Source organism: Rhinolophus sinicus, chromosome 5, assembly GCF_057876585.1.
Source record: "Rhinolophus sinicus isolate RSI-liver-muscle chromosome 5, RSI-T2T, whole genome shotgun sequence".
Taxonomy (NCBI): Eukaryota; Metazoa; Chordata; class Mammalia; order Chiroptera; family Rhinolophidae; genus Rhinolophus; species Rhinolophus sinicus.
The window spans coordinates 105,362,272-105,383,946 of NC_142505.1; the positions used below are offsets into that span (position 1 = coordinate 105,362,272).

Genomic DNA, 21,675 nt, shown 5'->3' on the forward strand with positions numbered 1-21,675 from the left:
TGCTCAACCAACGGTGGTGCCATGTGCCCCAGGAAGTATTTGGAAATGAATGGCGATGGTCTGGCTGTCACATGAACAAGACTGCTCCTGCCATTTAGTTGGGGAGAGGCAGGGACACTGGACCTCCTACAGGATGCAAACCATCCCATCCAAAATGCCAGCAGTGGCCCTGTGGACAGACACTAGCCAGGGCCCCCCTGGTACAGACAGGGAAGTGAAGCCCAGAGAAGGTTTGGGACCTGCTGAAATTGGGCTGGGGACAGGAAAAAGCAAAGGCTCACATCCCCCAGCCTGGAATCCCATCCAGATTACAGCAGCCAGCGGCCTGCCTGGGTTTATTAGGAGGGAGGCTTCCCCAGGGCACCCAAGTGACTTCTCTTCAATATCGGGACCACCTGCCTTCCCAGGAGTGTCATGGAAACAGTCCAGGCAGGGAAGTGAGAAGCTCCTACTGTGATCTGAGACAAATTGCCTCATCTTTCTAAGCCGCAGTTTCCTCATCTATTGAATGGGGATCATATTATCTAAGCCAAATGTAAGACTGGAAGAACTGCTCTATTTTTCTGTTCACTTCTCGTTTTCTTGTTTTTCAGGCAACTAGACACACGTGACCACTAATGAAGCCATTGTTTTCCCATTAATTCCCCTCCATTTTTGGCCTCCTATCCCCATTGCCTTCATCGACTCTCTTCTCCCCACATAACCCTGTCTTTTTCTGGTATTTTCTCCCTCAACCCCAAACACAAATTCAGTCTTTTTTCTTGCTTCCTACCCCTCAACACTTCTGCCTCACTCACTCCCCTTCTTCTGGGTCTCTGTTATTCAAATAGACTGTGCCATTTCCAAAAGGTTGTGCCAGTCAGTCTGTGGCAGACAACAAGTTGTTTTCGTAGCCAGTCCAAAACCTCTCTTCTGGAAAACCATCTCCACCACCCCAACCACACTGCTCCATGAGGAGGTGGGAGACTTCCATATTGCTACCCTGTTTCCCCGAAAATTAGACCTAGCCAGACCATCAGCACTAATGCGTCTTTTGGAGCAAAAATTAATATAAAAGCCAGTATTATATTACATTATATAATATTATATATTATATTATACTATATTATATTACATTACATTACATTACATTACCCAGTCTTATATTACAGTAAAATAAGACTGGGTCTTATATTAATTTTTGCTCCAAAAGACGCATTAGAGCTGATGGTCTGGCTAGGTCTTATTTTTGGAGAAACACGGTACATGAGCCAACCCTCATTCTCAGAGACTGACCACAAGCTGGGCCTATCAAAGAAGCCCTCCTTACTGGGGCTCGTTGATTGGTCCAGGGATCTGCACCTGAGCCAAGCTGAGCCAATCAGAGCCCTTCACTGGGATTATGGACTCTGAGATCTGAAATGAGGTTCAGTTCATCCTGCAGGAAGTGATGCTGGGAAAAGTAAAAACAGACCTTGCCAGCAGCTTCGTGGAGGAGGTTGGTCTGAGAACCTAACCAACACACACAAAAAGGCAGAGACAAAAGAGTCTCGGCAGCATTGTGTTCCAGGGTCCAACTCACCTCGATGCTCAACTAGCTATACCTCCTCCCCAACTCGGTTCCATACGCCATATACACACATTCTCCTGTCTGCCTTTGTCACAGGAGATGGTTTTTATCACTTGCCACCAAAAAAGTCTAAAAAGGAGGGTATTGGTTACGCACGTGGGCTCTGAAGCCAGATACGTTAGTCTGAACCCCCGTTGTTCTTACTAGCTGTGTACCTTGGGCAAATGAACCTCTCAGCTTGCCACATCCCTCCTCTGTAAAATGTCACCAGTGGTCTTTGAGGATTAAATGAGGTACTACATTATCAAACACTGGCTCAGTGCATGGTGGGCACAGGGAAAGAACCAGGACGCCAGCCTGCTGACGACAGCACACAGGGATTCCGGGTTGGGTCAAGGTGGGGGAGAGAGGCGGGTGTGTGTTCCTGCCAGGCCCACGTGCCAGGCCTGCTGTGCGTCGGGGGGCCTTTGGGAATGAGGGGTCCTGCAGAAATCAGAAACCGAGAAAGTGCTGGCAACGCTAGAAGCTATTATGTATTGAGCACCTACTAATGCCAGGCTCTGTGCTGGGCTCTTTGATCTTGAGACCAGTTCAGACCTCAGCTTAGAACTGGAAAGACCCCAGAAGTTGTGAAATTCACCTCCCATCTCCAGAGAATCATCTCTGGGGAGAGGAACAAAGGTTCTTCAGAGTGTGGGGTACACCCCTTCCAGCAGCAGCTGCCCTCAGACATTACTCAGCTCAAGAAAGATACCTACCACGTGCTGGGCCTGTGCGATGTGCTGGCCCCAGAGACACTTTGCATGCATGGTCGCACTAAATCATCACCCCAATTCTATGAGGAAGCAACTATTACCCCATCCAGAGTTTGAGACACTGGCACTCAGAAGGATTCGGTGACTTGCCCCAGGTCACCCAATGCCAAGTGGCAGATCCAGGACAAAGATACAGACGGGACTTCAAAGTCCACACGCCACTCAATACCCTAACTGCCTCAGGCAGCAGACACGGTTCCCTGCTCTCTCTGTACAAATGGATACCCAGGCGCCACGGAGAACTGCTTCATACCCACCCAGAGCTGAAACTGGTGCTTTACTTGGCACCTATCAAATGATCTCAAAGGAAGCTAGAAATCCTGGACAGAAGGAAATATTTAACACGAGGAAGAAGCAAAACACCTAGGAGCAGAGAGGGACACGCCCCTGCGTCCGCTGGGACAGTACTGAACCTACTTCACCCCAATGGTCCCAGCAGCCCTGTGAGGCTGGTCTTCTGTTAGACCCATCAGACGGAGGTTTGGACGGGTAGGTATGTTTCTCCAGCTCAGAAGTGGCAAAGCCAGGATCTGAATTGGCTCATCGGTGTCCAGAGCCCCTTGCTTTCTGCTCAGCTCACCCTGCTGCTTCCTATCGGTTTGTACCCCACTGAGAAGCACAGACATAGTCTTCAAGAAGGTAACGCCTTTGCTTGGGAGAAAGAACTCCTGAGCAATCAATTCTTTTCTGCCTCCCTTAGTCACATAAGGACATGGGGAGGGTGTGCTCCAAGGGCCCAGACGGTCCCAGGAAGCCAGGAAGAGGCACGCAGACCACCACCCCATCTCCCAGGCCTCCTCTACCGCTTTGCCAGGCGGTAGATTCCAGCTGGGAAGGAGGATTTCCCAAAACAGAACAGGCCTCAGCAGGGACCCTGGAGCCCCGGCAGGAAATGGGTAAAGACTGGCACATTCAACTCTCCCTGACGTTTTTTTCCGTCTTAATTGGCTTCCTGGTTTTCTCAACTGCATATGCCAACTCATTTGGAAAACTGGTGCACCCGACTGCTTCTATCCCACCCTCTGCTACATTTGGCGTGGGATTCTGGAGTCTGCCCCACATGTCAGCACCGTCTAGATTTAGGGGATGCAGGGGGGGGGGATATAGCATGGGAAATGAGAACCCCACTGGGCACATCTCAGCCCAAGGCTGCTAGGACACCCCATCTCTCCATCTCTGTTCCCCAACCCAGGGCTCCCCTGCTCTGCCCAGGCCCTCACATGGTCCCGACCCAGGTTTTTGCCTCCTACAAGTGATCAGTTCTTGATGTCTGAGCCGAAGGTTTCCCTTGAATTCCCCAGAGCACATGAGCAAAGAGCTGGGCCAGCACCCCATCCCCCAACTGTGGGCCTCATGGGCAGGGTCACTCTTTGTATCGAGGGACCGTCTTGCGTGCTCTGGGATGTTGAGCATCCCTCACCTCTCCGCACCAGATGCCAGCAGTCTCTCCCTGCCTCTAGCTGTGACAACCAATGACACTGCCAAATGTCCCTGGGGGACAAAATCACCATCAGTTGAGACAGACTGAGCCAATGGGCCCTGTACGTGGCCTGCGGTCCAGGACAGGGGAAGGAGGGCTGTCACATCCTGGGCGGCCACAGTAAGGCTCCCCTGCTCGGCCCCCGCTGCCCATGGAGTCCAGGAGGACATCTCCAGGCAGGCAGCGTGGTGCTCTGCCTTCCCACCGTCACCCGCAGGCGCCCTTACCCAGCCGGATGTCTCCCTCAAGGGTCATCAGCACGTTGCCGGCCTTCAGATCCCGGTGGATGATCCTCTTGCCATGCAGGAAGTGAAGTGCTTCCAGCATCTGCCGGCAAACGACCTGAATCTGGGGCTCGGTGAGGCCTCTGTCCAGCTCTGGAAAGCAAGAGAACTTGTCAATTCAGCAAGCGCTCACTGCCGGCAGCTCCAGGTCAGGCCCACCCACAAAAGCCACCAACATGAGCGAGCACTTACTATGTACCACGTTCACTTTGTGAGTACCTCACTTGTTACCTATTTCGTCCTCACAGTAACCCTACGGAGCAGGCACAATTATCATCCCACTTTACAGATGAGAACACTGAGGCTCAGAGTGCCAGGTCACTTGCTCAAGGTCACCCAGATAGGAAGTACAGATGAGATTCAAACCAGCCAGTCTGGCTTCAGACCTCAGGTTTGTAAACACATTCCTTCTGAGATGGAGAGATCGTTCTGTAAGCAAGACTGAGTGATGCTTCCTCTGAGTAAGGCTCTGTGTTCAGTACAGCGACACAGAGAGGGACACAGAAACATTGGGCAATGCTTGGAACACAAGGGGGTATGAGTGTGTGGAAGGAAGGGCAGGATGGGCAGCAAGCTGTCTGCCTGAGGAACTGGGAGGCTCCCCGGAGGAGAGGACATCGGACTGTGTCTTGAAGGAAGAAGAGGTGATTGAGAGGAGAAAAGGCGGGGCCAGGGCATTCCAGGTCAAGGAACCAGCAGAAGCGAAGGCCTGCAGCCTGACATGAGCTAGTGTTGAAGAAATGTCAACTGACTGACAGTGGTGGCACTGGAAACGTAGAAGGTGAAACCACGTTCTTGTGACAACTTTTTTTAAAAATTCCTAGATCAAGTTGTGCCTGAAGCTGGACCCTTGAACTTTTCAGTTATTTGTGCAAATAAATTCCCCCTCCCACATCCCCTACCCTTTCTTTTCCCTAACCTAGTTTGAAATCGTCTTTGATTCTTTATACCCTAGAGAGTCCAAACTCATACAAGACCACCATTTTTATTTTCTTGGCTTCTACCCTGAACAACGAAAATCTTCCAAGGCAGTCTCTGCTGAGAGAAGGCACACACAAGGGCCATTTCACAAGTGCCTGTAGCCTGTTCCCTACTGTCATTTGTCCACCTGGGAACTCTGGGAGTGGCAAAGGGCTCTGCAGGGAAGACCAGCATTTCTATAGGTCAGAATGGGGAAAGGCTGCCACAAATTTGAGGCATTCCTGAGATAAACGTGGGAAAGACAGTTTCTTCACAATAAAAAGTGGCTGGATGGTGCTACACGATGCTGAGGGCACCTCCCCTCTCCTGAGCCGCCCCAGAGTCCTGGACGTGTGACTCAACCTACTGGAGCCCCAGACCCACAGGCTCTCTCACTCACTGCCCACCAGGCTGGCAAGAGCAGGGGAGAACGCAGGGCGGGCAGCAATTAGGAGCCGAGTCACCCAGACCTGAGTTCACATCTCAGCTGTGCTGTGTGATTCTAAATATCAGCAGGTCGAGAATAAGACAGATACTCCGGATTTTATACATGAGAATACACGTGAAAGCAGCTACCACAATCTCTAGCATACAGTGACTACTCGCAAACCAGGGGTGGTTACTGATACATTTTCTTGTTATTGCTCACGCTTGCCTGGGACATCAAGACCTGACAACATCCCCACTGAGCTCTTAGGAAATGAGTGGGGATCCCCGCTTTTCAAAGAACCTCCCTCAGGTGTCTCCTTTTCAGCTCCTGAAAGTGCTATGGGGTCAGGCAAAGGAGGCTCAAGGGAATGAGTGACCAGCTCAAGCACACAGGGCTTTTCTAACAGGGAGTGTTCCTTGTTTCCCAACGAGTGGCCTGTGTTCTCCCCAGGAAGCCAACCCCTGCTCCCAAAAGGGGACAGAGCGGGGAGGTGCTCAAATAGGTCAGGGCGATCCGTGGGGTTGGGGAGTGAAGGACGCCCATCCCAGACAGAGCCGACCGGGCACCATCGCCCTGGGTCCAGAGACACTCACCCAGCATGATGGCATCCACAGCTCCTCCAGGACAGAACTCGATCATGATCTGCAGGAAACACCAGGCAAAGTAATGATGAGCAGGGGCGCACAGCCCATGAGATGGCGGACCCGAGGGGCCCAGTCCCAGCCCAGGCAGGACCAGCCAGCGCCCATTGCCCTCACTCGCCAGCCTCTCCTCCTCCTACTGCCCCAGGACCTGCCCAGTCTGCACACCCCCACAAATCCGGCCCCAGCCCTCACAGGAGGCTCTAACACCCAAGGGAGTTGCTGGGGCACTTCACTTTTCAGAAAAAGAAAAACTGTAGGTTCAGTGAACAGCCTTTTCAGCCAAGCCCACACCCTCCCATTCCCCTCCCACCCGTCCTGCTCACTGGTCCCCACCTGCCAGCTGCCCTACTTCCTGCACTCCACAGCAGGGGTCTCAGAGGACACCTTCCAGCCACACACAAGCCAAGTCCTCCCAGAATCTCAGCACCTGTCTCTTGCCTCTTTCCATCATTCAGAGCCCGGGACCCTGGCTGCCTCGGGACATCAGGACATCAGGGCTTTGAAGACCAGCTCAGGTGACGAAGCCAAAGCCCAGAAAGGGAATGTGACTGACTAAGGACACACACAGATTGTGTAGCGGCAGGTCCCAGACTAGAAAGCAGGTTTCCTAATCCCCACGTTGTTCAGGCATTCATTCATTCACTTATTCACTCATTCATTCAACATACACCTACCACACCCCCCACTGGTAGCAGGCTCTGGGAGAAGCACCAGACCCAGGCCCTCGAGGGCTCCCAGACCAGTGCAGGGGATGCAAAAAGAGTACAAAGTGCGGTGGGTACTGACACAGGCCCTCCCCTCTGGTTCACTCCCACCTTCACTCTCGCCCATTCTGGGCTGCTATCGTATGTACAAAGGTGCTTTTTCTTTTTCCTTAAGTATTGATTCAGGTGGGTGGGAAAGGTGGAAAGTGACATAAACTTTCAGCCACTCTTTAGCTTCCGGTTCCTGGCCCCTGCTGGTTGTGACGTCTGTCCAACCAAGAGGCAGACACACTGCCCGTGGGGCGATCAGAAAGGCACAGACACCCCACTCTCTAACAGGGTGCTGACGAAAAGGCAAAGGTGGTAGACTTGAGTGTGAGTCCTGGTAGTGCTGTGTTACCTTGGGGAAGCCATTCAGTCTCCCCAAGCCTCAGTTTCCCCATCTGTAAAATGGCACTCATCACCTCTACCTCCACCGTCCTCCAGACAGTGAAGTGAAAGCCACACCAGTTAATATGCACTTGTTAAAGCTCTAGCAAACGAAATCACCCGAAAGCGTCATACTCAGACCACGTTCCTTAGGCTTCTTACAAAAATATGCGTTCCCAGAAGCAGTTTATCAACACACCCGCAGCTATTATCAAGAGTCAACAGGAGAAGTGGCCACACCCAGTGGTTCCTGCACCGTTCAGTGGAATGGTCCCTTACACAACACCCTGACCCAAGGTCTTCGTGACCCCTGCTCTCCAGAACTCAGCACTAAGAAAGCTTGAGCACTCCGCTAATCTGGTTTGCTTCCTCTTCTGCAATTCACCAGCTCCATGACCCTAGTGCTTCCCTTTTATTTATTTTGCCATGGCTGCTGGGAAGCTCCCAGTTTAGCTTTGGTTTATTCCCATGAATAAATGTGCCAAGTTTTGGTTCTATGCCAGGATTAAACCCACAATATTTCACAATTTGTATATGGACCTCGATCAAGTGCTTTCAGGAAATCACTGCCTGTCACCCGTACCTCAGAAGTTTGAATCTGTTTTTGACACAACAGTCCTCGGCATGAACCTGAGCATGTGGCAAAATATTTTTTTCTTCTCTTTTTTTGAAAGTGGGTTTTTTTCATCCTTTTGGTTTTGAAAGTCTCACATCTTAGTGCCTTTTGTGTGATGCACAAAAAAAAAAAAGTATCTTTCCTGACTTGGTTCTTACTGGGCCCCATTCATGCATCTAACACTTACCTTTCAGCTTATCAGCAGTAGGGCTACAGGGGACATTTACAGGGGATGTTTACAGGAACGCAGGGGAATTCATTAACAAAATAATCATCTCAATAAATAAAATAATAAAATAAAATAATTAAATAATCACCTCAATGCCTTAGGAAGTTACTAAATACGCATGCTTAGAAAAGAGAATGGGGGCCAGCCCGGTAGCTCAGGTGGTTGGTGCTCCGTGCTCCTAATGCCTAAGGCTGCTGATTCGATTCCCACATGGGCCAGTGGGCTCTCAACCACAAGGTTGCTGGTTCGACTCCTGCAAGGGATGCTGGGCTGCACCCCCTGCAACTAACAACGGCAACTGGGCCTGGAGCTGAGCTGCGCCCTCCACAACTAAGATTGAAAGGACAACAATTGACTTGGAAAAATCCCGGAAGTACATACTTTCCCCCAATAAAGTCCTTCCTTCCCCAAATTGAGAAAAAAAATCTTAAAAAATTTCAATGGGAAAATAATTTTTTTAAAAAAAGGAATGGAAGCATATACATCAACACCCAGGGAAGGGTGACAGGTAGTCTATACTTGTATGTATTTTCCACATTTTAGTCAACGAATATGTGTTATAAAATTTTGTATCAGAAATATTTTTAAAAATATTTTATTAAAACTTTTTTAAAGGAAAGAACTGGCCTAAAATAACCCGTGGCTACAGATGCAGCTGTTCTTCTGAGGGGGATGGGGTGTCTGCACCCGTCCACTAGGAAAGCCCCAGCAGGCCTGTGCCCACAGCATCCTGGGACGAAAACAGGCTGCTGAGGATGGAGGGTTCCTAGTACCAAGCTCGAGGCCTCTGAGTCCTCATCAAGCCCCAAACCCAACTTCCCCCAGAACCAAGGACCAACTCCTGAACCCATTAGAGGCTGGTCCTCCCGGTTCCCTCAAGAGGGCGGCAAGCAGCTTGTGGCTAAGGGTTTTCTCAGAACCTGGAGAAGTGAGGTTTGTGATCAGTTTAATCCATTGACAACGACCAACTGAGGGTCTACTAGGGACCCATATTGCTAGGGTGAGTGGGGGCCATAAAAGTAGTATTCAGTCAACAAACACTATCTGGTCTCCCAGTCTGTGACAAGCCTGGGGACTGGGGACCCCGGACGAATCAGACAGGTCCCTACCCCAAGACCATGGGCAGAGGCAGATACAGAGATGAGAGGTACAGGCACATTGTGACTGAGTCACCCAAAAGCCCAGGGCCACATTGGTTAACCAGGCCTGGAGCTACCCTGGAGAGCTTCCCAGAGGAGGAGACATCAAATTTACCAAGTGAAGAAAGACAAAGGCAATCTAGGTAGAATACAGCAAGTGCAGAGGCAGGGCTGCATGGAAGAGTGTGGAAGGGGGAAGTATGGAGTGTTCATGGGGTTCAAAGGATGGGAAGAGAGCAGGCCACAAAGGTTACCCAGAATATGAACATCTCAAAGCATGAACTTTATCCTGAGGGCTCTGTATGTGTGGCTGGGGACAGGCACCAAAGGGTTTTAACAAGGGGTGCTGTAGACAGATTTCTGCCTCGGGGAGATCCTCCTGGATATGTTGTCTCTGGAGACTGGGAAAGCTGGGGGAAGCATGGATTTGGGGCAAACAGCAAAAACGCCGTTTCATCCTGGTGCCCTGAGCATCACGGCTGCCGCCTTCTTCAGGCGTACACAGCATTTCCTCCTTTCCCTTCGTGAAACAGCCAGGAGAGATGGCTCATTCCTGGCGGGAAGTGGGGGCCTAAAGCTATCAGAGAAATTCTCTGCCACATGCCCTGATGTCTGGTTCAGGACTGGTCTAATCAGAGCAAAGCTGTTTAGTTCTGCTTGCTGTTGTAGGGTGCCATGATGTCTCCCTCTAGAACCCGTAAGGAAGCACACAGCTCTGACGGTAGCAGGCAGCCACCTAGCCACCATGAGGGGAGCCAGGGTAAAGGAAAAACTGATACAAAAAAGAGGGCAGAGAAAAATCACAGCATGATGGAGCCCTGCTCGAATGCCCCCGCACACCTGACCTCCCTCGGAACTTTTCACATGGAACATGCAAGCCAATTAATGTCTTCTGTTGTTTAGGTTAGAGTTGAGATTTTCTGTTACTTGTTACCGAAAGTATCTGATCTCACACATTTGGCAAGAGACAGTAAGGCTGAATTAGGGCAATGGGAGAGGAGGGCGAGGACACCATTCTGATGGGCAAATATTTTCCTAGAAATCGCTAGGTGGGACCAGTTAAAAACACTACATCAGTCGTTCTCAAACTTGAGCGTGCATCAGAATCTCCGGGAGAGTTTACTAAAATAAGACACAGATGGGGGCCCCACCCCAGTTTCTGGCTCAGTAGGTGTGGGGTAGAGTGCAAAGATATTCGTTTCTAACAAATGCTGTGGGGCTGCGGCTGCTCTCCCCGGACCATGCTCTGAGAACCTCTGCTCTACAGGAATTCGCGAAAAAGCAAGAGGCCTGGACCTCGGGCCACGTCTCTCCTCCCCCAACAAAACGTAACATGAGACAGTGGTAGAAGTCTTGGGGGCAGAATTATCATGTCTTGTAGGCTCTGTATTAACCCGAAATTCCTCATCAGTGTCCCTTGTACTCCTTGCCTCTGACCAAAGAGTTAGGGGCTCGGGTAGGATGTCAGATCATCCCAGTAAGCCTTTACCAAGTGATGGTCTGAGAAGCCCTGGGTATTGGCAACAAGGCTTTAGGGACTTGCCTTATGAAAGACGGTCAAATTGAAACAGATGCAGTATTTCGATGAGTACTTTTTAAAAATAAGAAGGCAGGTGAGCCTGAGCTTGAATGAGGGCGCACATTCTGGTAAGGGAGGTTCTTGCTTTTTCTCCGGCCCTCTTGACAGACGAGCACCCTCTGCACGACTGGTCTCCCTCCTCAGCTCTCATGAGCTCTGTTTCCCTGGAGACCTAGGCCCATAGACACGCACAGACAGAGCCCAAAGCCCAGCGGGGGGCTGTACAGCAGCCTGTAGTCGCTGGCTTTCCTCTCTGGCTGGAGGCCAAAGGAAACTGGAAACCTGTGTTTACCTCCCTCCCTCATCAGTTTAGATTAAGCAGCTGTCACGGTGCAGCGTTAAGGGTCAAGGCCTTGCTACGTGATCCTGGGAGGACACCTCACCTCCCCGATCATTCATTCAGTCATTCAGTCACTCACTCATTCATTTGTGGAGTTAGCAGGCCCCTACCTAAACCCGCACTATTTTAGACACTGGTATACAGCACCATACACACACAGCTCAATCCTGGGCCCAGTGTCCTCTCAGAGTTGCCCTGGAACCAGTTACTATAAACCTTCTGTGCAAATGAGGGCTCAGTTCAACACTCAGGATGGAGAGCCAGCATTAGAATCTCTCTTTTCTACCAGGTCAACCCCTCAGGACCGAACACTGACACCAAGGTGCTGGGCCAAGCTGATGCCCACACTTCTCAATAACACACACAAAGAAAACGCCCACAAGCAGCTGTTTCACTCATATGGTCTCCATGCCGCTGAGCTCCTCACAAGGTAAGTGGTCATCAGGTCAGTTCACCCAGGCCAGCTGCAGTTTCCCCCCTCCCATGACGTTTAACAGGAATTGAGAGCTTACTCTGTGCCAGGCCCCGTGCCAATGCTTTGCACGGATTATCTCACACTCGCTATTTAAAGCAGGTATCATAAAACATGCCTCTTCCTCATGGGGTTTATTGTGAAGATTATACAGGATAATGTATGCCAGGCACTTGGAACATTACCAGACATTCATTCAGTAAATGCTCAATAAGTGTCAGCAGTTACTGTAAGCATTTGATGACACTCTGTTCCCATTTTACAGATGCAGAAACTGAGGCCCAGGGAGATTATTAAGGTCACACAAATAGTAAGTGGCAGAGTTGGGGGCTGAACTGGGACTTATTTGGGTGCCAAGTCGGGGGTCCATTCACCTCCCCGATGGAAGAGACCCAGTGACCCCATCCTCCCTGACAAGTGCCTCAAGGAGGAAGCCACAAAAAGCTTGAGTCATACACAGCCCCTGGGTGGGTGGGAGAAAGGGCCCCTCTGCCTCCTTGCTTCAGCCCTCACTGGGCCCCACTGATCAGCGTACACATACCAAGTGAGCTTGCTCACCAGGAGATAAGAGAGCCAGGATGTCCCAGCCCAGATAAGAACAGGCTTGGACCACCCACAGGGTTTAGACATTAACTTTTACAGTCCACAGGCCGCAGAGTCAAGCGGCAGAATCGGGTCAGCAATGTCACAGCCCGCCAGTCCCCAGAGACAACTGAGGCACGTTCAAAGCCAGAGGTGAGGCATCTACATCCTGGTGACCACACAGTGCTCTGGGCTTGGGTCCCCTCACCTCCACAACCTTTCCTGAAGCCAACAGGGGTGCTGGGTACACAGAGGTGCTCAATAAAATACTGGCAACACTCCTGGAAGTAAAGTAAGTCACGGCTGGGAGGTTTGGGCACAGCTCCAGATCTGCCACGGTCCTTCTGTTGTAACCCCTTTCCTGCTTTGAGCCTCAGTTTCCCCATCTGGAAAGTGAAGCTTTCCACAGCTGTAAGGTCATTTGCAACACTGACATTTTAGGTTTCCAGGTGACCGAAGTCACTTTATCATTGAGTAGGCAATTTATATAAGTCCATTCACATCACCCACTAGCAGAGCCTGGACCCTGGTACATGGTCAGTGAGTGTTTGATGAGTGAATGTGAATGACATTTCAGCGGCTTTAAGATACCCAGAAATCAGGGCAAACCAGCCGAAGGGTGACTAATATAGATAACAGTCAGATTCTGCAAAGCAAGCCAGACAAAGCAAGGCAGTCCCCTCCCTCTTCTGCCACCGAAGAGCTGAGATGCCGGCTGCCATCGCTGAGCACTAATGCATACCAGCACTGTGCACGTTCTACAAGCATTCCTTTATGTACTCTGTGAGCAGTTATATTTATCCCTATTTTACAGGGGGGGAAATCAAGGCTTGGTGGGGAAACGGTTTCCCCAAAGCCACTCAGCTCCTAAGTGACAGAACCAGGTATAAACCCAGGTCGGCTTGACTCCAAGACACAGACACTGACGTGTGCAGCCATAGGCAAGCCCCTTTCCCTCGCTGGGCTTGTTTCTTCCTCGGGAAGCATGACAGCTGCTGCAATCAGACCCCCCAGCCCTTCCTCACCGAGAGGCACTGTCCCCTGGGCATGGAGACATCCCTCTGCACAGAAGACACAGGCTTCTGGCTACTCAATAGAAGCCTGTAGAAAGGAGTCCCAAGGCAGCCACCAAAAAGCACAAGAGTCAATACACAGATGTCTGCAGCGTCTCAGCTGGAGGTGGAGTCCCAGAACCTCCGCACCTCTGAGCTCCAGGCCACACAATGTGGCCTTTGAGTGGCGCGGCCCACACCACAGGCCTCCCAGGAACGCCGGCCTTGTTCCTCCACCCCCGCCCACCCACCCCATTCACTAGAAGCCTGGGGAAGGAATTCAGGGGCCCCTGAACCTGTGTGAACTGAGCGCCCCGTATGGAAGGAAGGGCACCTGGATGACCTTGGGGCTCCTGAGTGGGGAGGCAGTTTGCCACGGCAAAGGGACGGCTGGGGAGCCGCTGAGCCTGTTTGGCCCCTTTGCCACAATCTCTGGGTGGGAATTACTCAGTGTGCTGGCTCAAGTCCTGGGGCATCTCTGCATGGCACTGAGGTGACTCAAATCCAGGGGTGCCTACCTCCTTCTGGTACTGTCTAGCCCAGAGGTCAGAAGCATGGTTTCAGGGTCAACGTCCCCTGACCTTGAGTCCAAATGCTGCCCCTGGATGACTTTGGGCAATATGCTTAACCTCTGTAAGCCTCCATTTCCTCCTCTGTAAAACGGGGACAACACATTCCTACCCTGGTGGGCTTTTCGGGGTTAAATGAGATAGCGTTGTGAAAAGAACAAGCACAGTGCCTGGCACCGAGCCAGAGTGTGACAAACGAGTCACTGTCATCATGCTGGCAATCACCATCACTCCGACCTCACCACACCACCTTCCAAGAGATGCCAAGAGCGGGGTTGGGACCAGACCCCGGGCAGATGCAAACTGGACTTTCGGCCCCTGAGGGGCGGACACAGGCAGTTCCGTGTGTGCACATTTTTGATCCACTTGAGCACGTCTGTCCGGAGAGCATTCCCTAAGGCCAGCTGTGCGGGACACAGAGAGGAATGAGCCGGCCCCATGCCGCGGGCCTGACGACGTGACCCCAGCGGAAGGGTCAGGAGACAGACTCACATCTGTAAGCCCAGGAGTGAGCAGGGTCACAGGAAACACACACACACTACTGGAAGCCCGTCTGGAAGGAGACAGCATTTTCAACTAAAATTGTTAAAGGTTTGTGGCATTTGAGATGGTCCTCGAGGGACAAGTAGGATCTGACAAGGGGAGGAGGTGGCGACGTGGAGAGACGGGCACGGCAGGCAGAGGCAGGAAGATGGCGCAGGGTGGGTGTTCATGGAGTACATCCCTACGAGCAGCTCAGCCTTCCTCGACTCATTACCTGAGGAACACAGGCTTCCAAGGAACCAATACACCTGAGTAAACCAAGGTGAACACAGGCTTTCAACACGGGAGTCAGACACACCCGAGTTCCAATTCTTGCGACTCACAGAACGAGTCTGGGACAAGTTCAGAAATATGAGCCTCAGTTTGCTCACCTGTAGAGTGGGGGTAACGGTAGGACCTGCTCCTAGGTGGTGAGCGAGTGGGATGTGTGAGGAAGCAGAGGCGTGAGCAGGGATGTGAGGGGCATATGGGGAGCCCTGGAGGAGAGGACAGTGGTGGACAGGGTCAGATGGTGCACAAAGCCCACGTGGACATGCCTGGGAACGTGGCCAGGCCAGAACCACCTCCTGTGAACGTGACACAGAGACCCCAGCCTGGACACTCCAAAGGCAGGATTCGAGGCAAACCCCAGGTTACTGGGCCAGTGCATCCACATCTACGCGACTCCACCTGCGCCCCGCTGGGGACACCAGCTGCACCACGAGGGTCCACTGCGCCTGGGGCAGAGGCTGGTGAGGGTCACACGGTGAGTCCCGGATGCAGGAAGATGTCGGGAGTCCTGGCTGCAGCCGCGCTCCTGCTGCCACATGGAGCGACTTCCAAGAGGCACCCAGTGCTGCTCCTTTCTAACGTCACAGTCTCGTTCCAGCTCTGGCTTCTTTATGGTCAGAGATGCAATATGTCGGTGACCAACAGCTGGCCGCCGAGCCCAAGACAACAAGCCACAGAAACCCTGGCCGGTGATGTGTGGTCACGTGGACGTGTGTTTACAGCAGGCCCCTCCCACCCACAGCCTGCTGTAACCCTGAGACCTGCACTTCCGCTTTGCAGAATGTTCACTTTCAGACCAGAAGACACACCCTGAGAGGCCCGCGGTCACTTGTTCAGGGACACACACACACACACACACACACACACACGCAAGCCCGCACAGCCTGGTACAGATGCACAGGAAGTTCCCAGAGCCCTCGCAAGCCTATTTTTGGACTCCCTAGACCAGGAGGCCTGGATTACATGCCCACCGCAGCTGGGCAGCTAACTCACAGATGAAAACAATGTCCCCTCACACACTTTTCCAGGAACACTGTCCTCTTGGTTACCTTGACTTTCTTCAGCTTTGACAGAGACCTGGGATGGAAAATATTTCCTCTCCATTCTGCGTGAACAAAAGCAGCAGCACACGCCCATGGCAGACAGCCCTCAGCCTCAGTATGGGGGTGCTTCAGGGAGTGGTGAGGTCTGCGGCTAACTGGAGGTCACATGCCCGCTCAGCCCGAGACAACTGCTGCCATGCAGAAAGGGAGCCTGGAAAGCCCATCTCCAGGTTGTTCAAAAAATGTCAGAAGGCCAGATTTTATGTGATGTCTTCTGACAAAACACTAGCAACGAATTTCTAAAAACATCCCGCATGCCAAACAAAATGTCAGACCTACCTGGCCTGAGGTCATCGGTCTGCAACTGGCTCTAAGGTTGCCCACAGATGGGGGCCGTGGCTCACAGCCTGCCTGCCATGGGAGACACACTCCCGCCCCTGACAGCGAGAGGCTGTGAGTGGTAGAGACCTGCGGTTCGCAACCAGGGAAGATTTTGCCCCCCAGGGGACACTTGGCAACATCTGGAGACATTTTGAGGGGGCTTCTGGGGGCCTCTACTGGCATCTGGGGGGTAGAGGCAGGGGTGCTGCTAAAATTCTGATAACGTACAGGACAGCTCCCCTCACAGAGAATGACCCAAATCCTGGTATAGCCCAAACAGAATCCACAGGGCCTAAGAGGGCTCTGGGGCCACCTTGGGTTTGGGGGGACTGAGGCTGGGGGGACCTGGCACCCCCAGCTTAGGACAGCTGCGGCTCTCGCTGTGGCCCACAAGGACTTCCGTGAAGATTTCAACAGAAGACGATTCCACAGCTGAAAATGTTAGAAAACCCGGGAGCTGAGAAGTGAGCTGTGGGGACAAGACCACTGGTCTCCTGAGCAGTAGGGGTGGGTCCAAGCCCAGCCCCTGTGCCTGAGTGACCCTAAACAAGTCGCTGAGCCTGGCTGGCCACCTCATCTCTAAGAGGACCGTCCTCAAGCTCTGACCTCACAGGGCACAGCCAGGTCCCAACACTCCGCCAAGGGAGGTCCCCACCCCCGACCCAGGGCACCTCCCCAAGTGGCAGCCCTGAGATATGGGGGTGAGTGTGGAGCATCGCACAGCACCAGGGGCAAAGCAGACCCTCCTCAGGTCTCTCACCCTCCAAGGCCACTGGGTGCTAGAGTCCCCTTGTGACGACCTCCCTTTTAACAGGGAGCACGGTGCCCAGGCTAAAGGCTTCGGCAGGCAAAAAGGATTATGCTAGAACTTGACAGAACTGGTTTATTTTCTTTTCCTTCTATTTATGGCAAGTGGGTCCTAGTTTTCCATTTAAGGTAGTGAGACGAAAGTTTCCCTTTAAATAGATGTATTTAATTTCTAAAAAGTGAGTCACCTTCAAATATATATATTAAGTATCACAGAGGTAGCAGAGGACTGGGAGGGGCAGCCCTACCAAGAGTGTCATATAAATAAATATTGTGGTATTTAGCGCCAAGAGCAGGATATTCGCACCTGGGGGGCTGGGGGGACCCCGGGAATATACCATGACACGAGAGGCGTTCCACGCCAAGCAAAGGAGTCACTGCTTTGTTTGGTAGTCAGCAAAGAGACTCCTGGGCAGATAAACTCCCTGCAAAAGTCTGACCAGACAAAACCCAGGGGGCAGAGGGACGTCTGACCTTGCCCTGTGCCGGTCTCCAGGGCAGGCCAGGGTGGCCAGGCCTGCTGTGTGCACATGAAAGGCCATCCCGCACTCAGGGCTGCTGTCATCATCCCCCCTGACGTCACCTTTCTTATGGTTTGGGGGTGACACGGTCACAGGAAATGTTCACCAGGTGAAAGGCAGAGAAGCCAGAAGAGCCGGGTCTGCAGGAAACCGGGAGGCCGAAGGGCATAGTGGGAATGGAAAGGGCTGGAGGAGGGAGAGATGGGCAACGGCATCAACTAAGCGCCCAGTTGGCCAGACACTGCCTGTATGGCTCACTGCGTCCTTACGACAGGAAAAGGTTTTACCATCATCCGCATTTCAGAGATAAAGAGATAGAGACTCAGAGGTTAGCTAAGAGCTGTATTTGCACCAGGTCACAGGACTGGAGTCAGTTCCTCCACTGCAGAGCAGGGAAGAAGAGAACAAATGCATGAGACACACATGGAGAAGAAGCAAAGGGACGCTGAGACTAACCAGATTAACGGCTGAGAGAGAGGGCAGACACTGCCCTGTGAAACCCCCGAGGTTTCACAATACCCACAACCCGATCACAATCCCACCTCTCGGACCCCATCTCCTCCCACCCCAACCCAGGCACCCTGGCCCTTTGCTGTCTTTGAGCACAGTAAGCTCGCGCTCACCTCAGGGCCCTTGCACTTGCTGTAGCCTTGATTCTCCCTCTGCTGGGTGAAGAGCTGACATAGAGCTAGGACGGCCTTGTACATCTTACTCCTCAAACCCCTGGAATGTTTGAACGGGGCAAAATAACCTTTGGACTGGGCCAAACTAATGTTGTATTCCACACAACTGTTTGTAAAGCTAGTAAGAAAGCACATTTCCTGACTATGAAGACGTTCTCGAGAATGAGACCACCATGTATAGCTAAAGAAAAATGTGGCTGTTTAGCACCTATACAAATTCTTTCCTCCTATTCATGTAATGACTTTCCTTTCCTTCTCATAAAAACCCCTTGCCTTCACCCCGTAATCGGAATACTGGGTTTCTGCCTGCATCAGTGCTTCCCGAATAGCTATTCATTAATCTGAAATAACATCTTGTTGTCTCTCACTTTAGCTTTTTATTTTTAGATTAACAACTGGCTCCTCTCAAAGGTCACACATCGAAGGCAACTTGTCCTGTCCCTTGGCCACACCTCCAACTTTATATCAACCTTGGTCCTTTTCATAACCGGAATTATGTGCTGACGTATTTATTGGCTGTCGGCCCCAGCAGACGATAAGCTCCACGAGGACTGTACCTCTTGTTCACTGCTGAATCCTCAGCCCCTAGGACAGAGCCCGGCACACAGTAGGTTCTCAGCAGTAAGCTCTCAAAGCCACACACAGTCTGGTCTCCCTTCCTACCCTTCTCTGTCTCTCTTGCTTCGCCTGCTCCAGCCACAACAGCTTCTGCCTGGTCCTGCCTCAGGGCCTTTGCACGTCCTATTCTATCTCCTTGGCACTTGCTGCCCCTAAATTCTTGCAGCTCTGCCCTCCATCTTGTTTTATGGGCCTTGGCAAAAATGTCACCTCATGAGAAAGGTCTTCCCTATCCATCCTATTTGAAGCACCTGTTTCTGACCCCCACCCCAAAAACCTACATCACATTTCCCCATTTATTTTTTTCCTGCGTATTTATCGATTGCTGAAGTCCTCGCACTTCTTTATTTGCTTCCATGTTGCCCGCTTCTACCACTAGACTTTGAGCCCAGTGAGGCCAGGACCCGGCCTGTCTTGTCATTTCTGCATCCCCAGGGCCTGGAACAGGGCTTGGCACAACGAAGGAATTCAACAGAGACTTGTTTATATGAATAAATAGAGAATGCAGCTGTCTGACAAGGCTGCAGGCCCTTAAGTCCCCAAGATGACCCAAGCTTCCAGAGATAAGAGCCGGAAGTCCTGGGGTGACGAGGCAACAGAGCAAGACATCAGGGTTTGCTGTGCTGTCAAGAGGCTGAGCAAGACCCGGGGTCAGGACCCAATCAGAAGGAACTTCCAACTCCTCACAGTCTGCAAGACAGGTCTCCACAACCACCTTCACTCCTCGTCCAGGTTCCGCACAAAGCAAAAGCTTTAGAACAGGAACATTTCTCTCCTCCCCGCCAGCTATCAATAGCTGGGGAATCGCTTGGGTCAAAAGCAAGACCAATCAAGGTCAGTTTCAGGGCACGCTCTGTGGGCTGCAGGTCCCCCACTGACCAGTCCCCCCAGGCCAGGGCTGGCTCCAAACAGCCTCAGCTGCCTTGGGGGACCCACCTGGACCTTCCCTCCGTCCCCTGCTCTGGACCAGCCCTGGGCAGGATGAAGGCAGGTCCTGTCTACAAGACTCATAACTGCACTAAAATGAGACCGGTAGGATGAGAGAAACAAAGGCGGCAGAGAGAAGAGGAAAAGGAGGTAACTTTCCCCTGGAAGTACCAGGGAAGAATTTCAAAGGCCTCGTGGAGCAAGTCCGCAGACCACAATGCGAAGGGCCTGCCGGGAAGAAGGCACTAGAGGAGCAAAGACCTAGAGTGTCACCTGCAAGCAGCGTAGACGAGCCGGAGAACAGGCCTGGGAAGGGATCGACAGATGGCAGCCTCTAATGAGCCTGTTCACCAGGCAAAGGGTCTACAGTATGTGAACAATGGGGGTGATGGGGGGGGGGATTAGACCCCACAAGCTCAGGGGACAACTTGGCAGGCCTCACGAGCTCAGTGACCAAAAGTAACCACACAGGATGGTCTGATCATAAATTCCTAACTGGACAGGTCACAGCACGTAGTCACATCCCAGGCTCATAGTTTCCTTAGCAAAGGTCAGTCTTTACCTTAAGTGAGCCCTGTCCACTGTTCTCATGCACCTAGGATAACATACCTTCGAAATGTCAGAGTGATTTTCTTTTCTAGCCTGCTCGAAGGCACAACCAGGACACCAGAGCAGGAGACCACAGAACCCCTCGTTATCTGGTTCCCTGTATACCATCTCTATGTGCTATAAATGTTATTCACTACCCTGTACCCACCAATGGAAAAGGAGGGTGTCTCTCTGTTTCACTTTTTATCCAATCCCAGAGATTTCCCCACTTAGCTTTCTCCCGTCCCCTGAATCTACCACCAATGGATTTCATGTACCTTCCTTAACATTCTCTCTTTGATGCTAAATGTATAAAATGAGCTGTAGAACTGCCATTCTCCAGAGCATTTGCTCAGTCCGTTGTGATTTTGCTTCCGGGCATGTCCTCAAAATTTTGGCTCAGATAAACTCTTATGTTTTCTATAGGTTTGGACAATCTTTTGTCAACAAATATATTCTGAGGGCAACAGAGAGCTATTGGAAGGGCTTTCCTTCCGGCCGTGTGATGTGAGTAAGGTCCCTCTGCCATGATTGTTGAGGACTTCTGTATGTCTGGCCTTGCGACTAATGTGCTATGTGACTCTGGGTAAATCCCAGACCCTCTCTGGCCCACAGTTGTCTCATCTTTCAAATGAGTGATTGGCTGCGTGACACCCAGCTACAGCGCTCTGTGGTTCAGTCAACACTTCTGTGGTCTGGCTCCAGGGTGTGCCAGAGCCTGCTGTCACTGGCTGGTGACAACCGACTGTTACACTGTCAGGAATTTTTGTAAGCTGGTTGTCAAACACAACCATTATTAAACACTAAGTTATATAACCTTTAGCTTTAAAAATGCTTTTAAGAACAAAGATGATAAACACTCAAAATTTATCACTCTCCTAATTGTTTTACTACATTCTACTGTTATCTCTATTCTTGAAGTTATTTCCATCTACTGTACCTGCAAGGCCAAAGTGCTCCATCGTGGAGGTCTCCTGCACACCCTTTCCAACTCTCAGTGGAATCACCTTTGCACCTTGAAACTGACTGAGGCAGGAATACTTACATCACACAAACTGGCAGATGCCACAAAACCAGGGCTGTTCTTCCCAGGGGGTTGGTCATTACACATTTCCCATAAATGCCACTCTCTCCCTCACTCCCATAATACATGTAGGAAAAGAGACCAGCCCTCAAAGACTTCCCAGAAACCGAAATCTAGCTCAGGGCTGGGGTGGGGAGGGGGAATGTTGAGGGCAGGGGCTTTTATAAGCCAGAGGAAATTCATGAGGACAAAGCAGGGTTTCCTGCATGCAGTCCCTTTTGGGGGCCTGTGTGTAGGTCCACAGCTGCACTGTAGGCACTGTCTAGCATCCACTAGCCCCACGTGCCTACTGTTGAAAATTTACTATTGTATTCACTTTTAATTAACTTAAATTTAA

The 21,675-nt window shown here is 51.6% G+C and overlaps 1 protein-coding gene across 1 annotated transcript in view; it reads right to left on the reverse strand.

Moving 5' to 3' along the window:
* Positions 1-21,675, reverse strand: part of STK10 (serine/threonine kinase 10) — an 86,621-nt gene that overhangs the window by 41,574 nt on the left and 23,372 nt on the right. Inside the window, exons 3-4 of the mRNA XM_019741192.3 lie at positions 6,112-6,160; positions 4,072-4,221 (exon numbers count right to left, since the gene is read on the reverse strand). Coding sequence (XP_019596751.3) covers positions 4,072-4,221; positions 6,112-6,160 — 199 coding nt within the window. The remainder of the gene's footprint in view (positions 1-4,071; positions 4,222-6,111; positions 6,161-21,675) is intronic.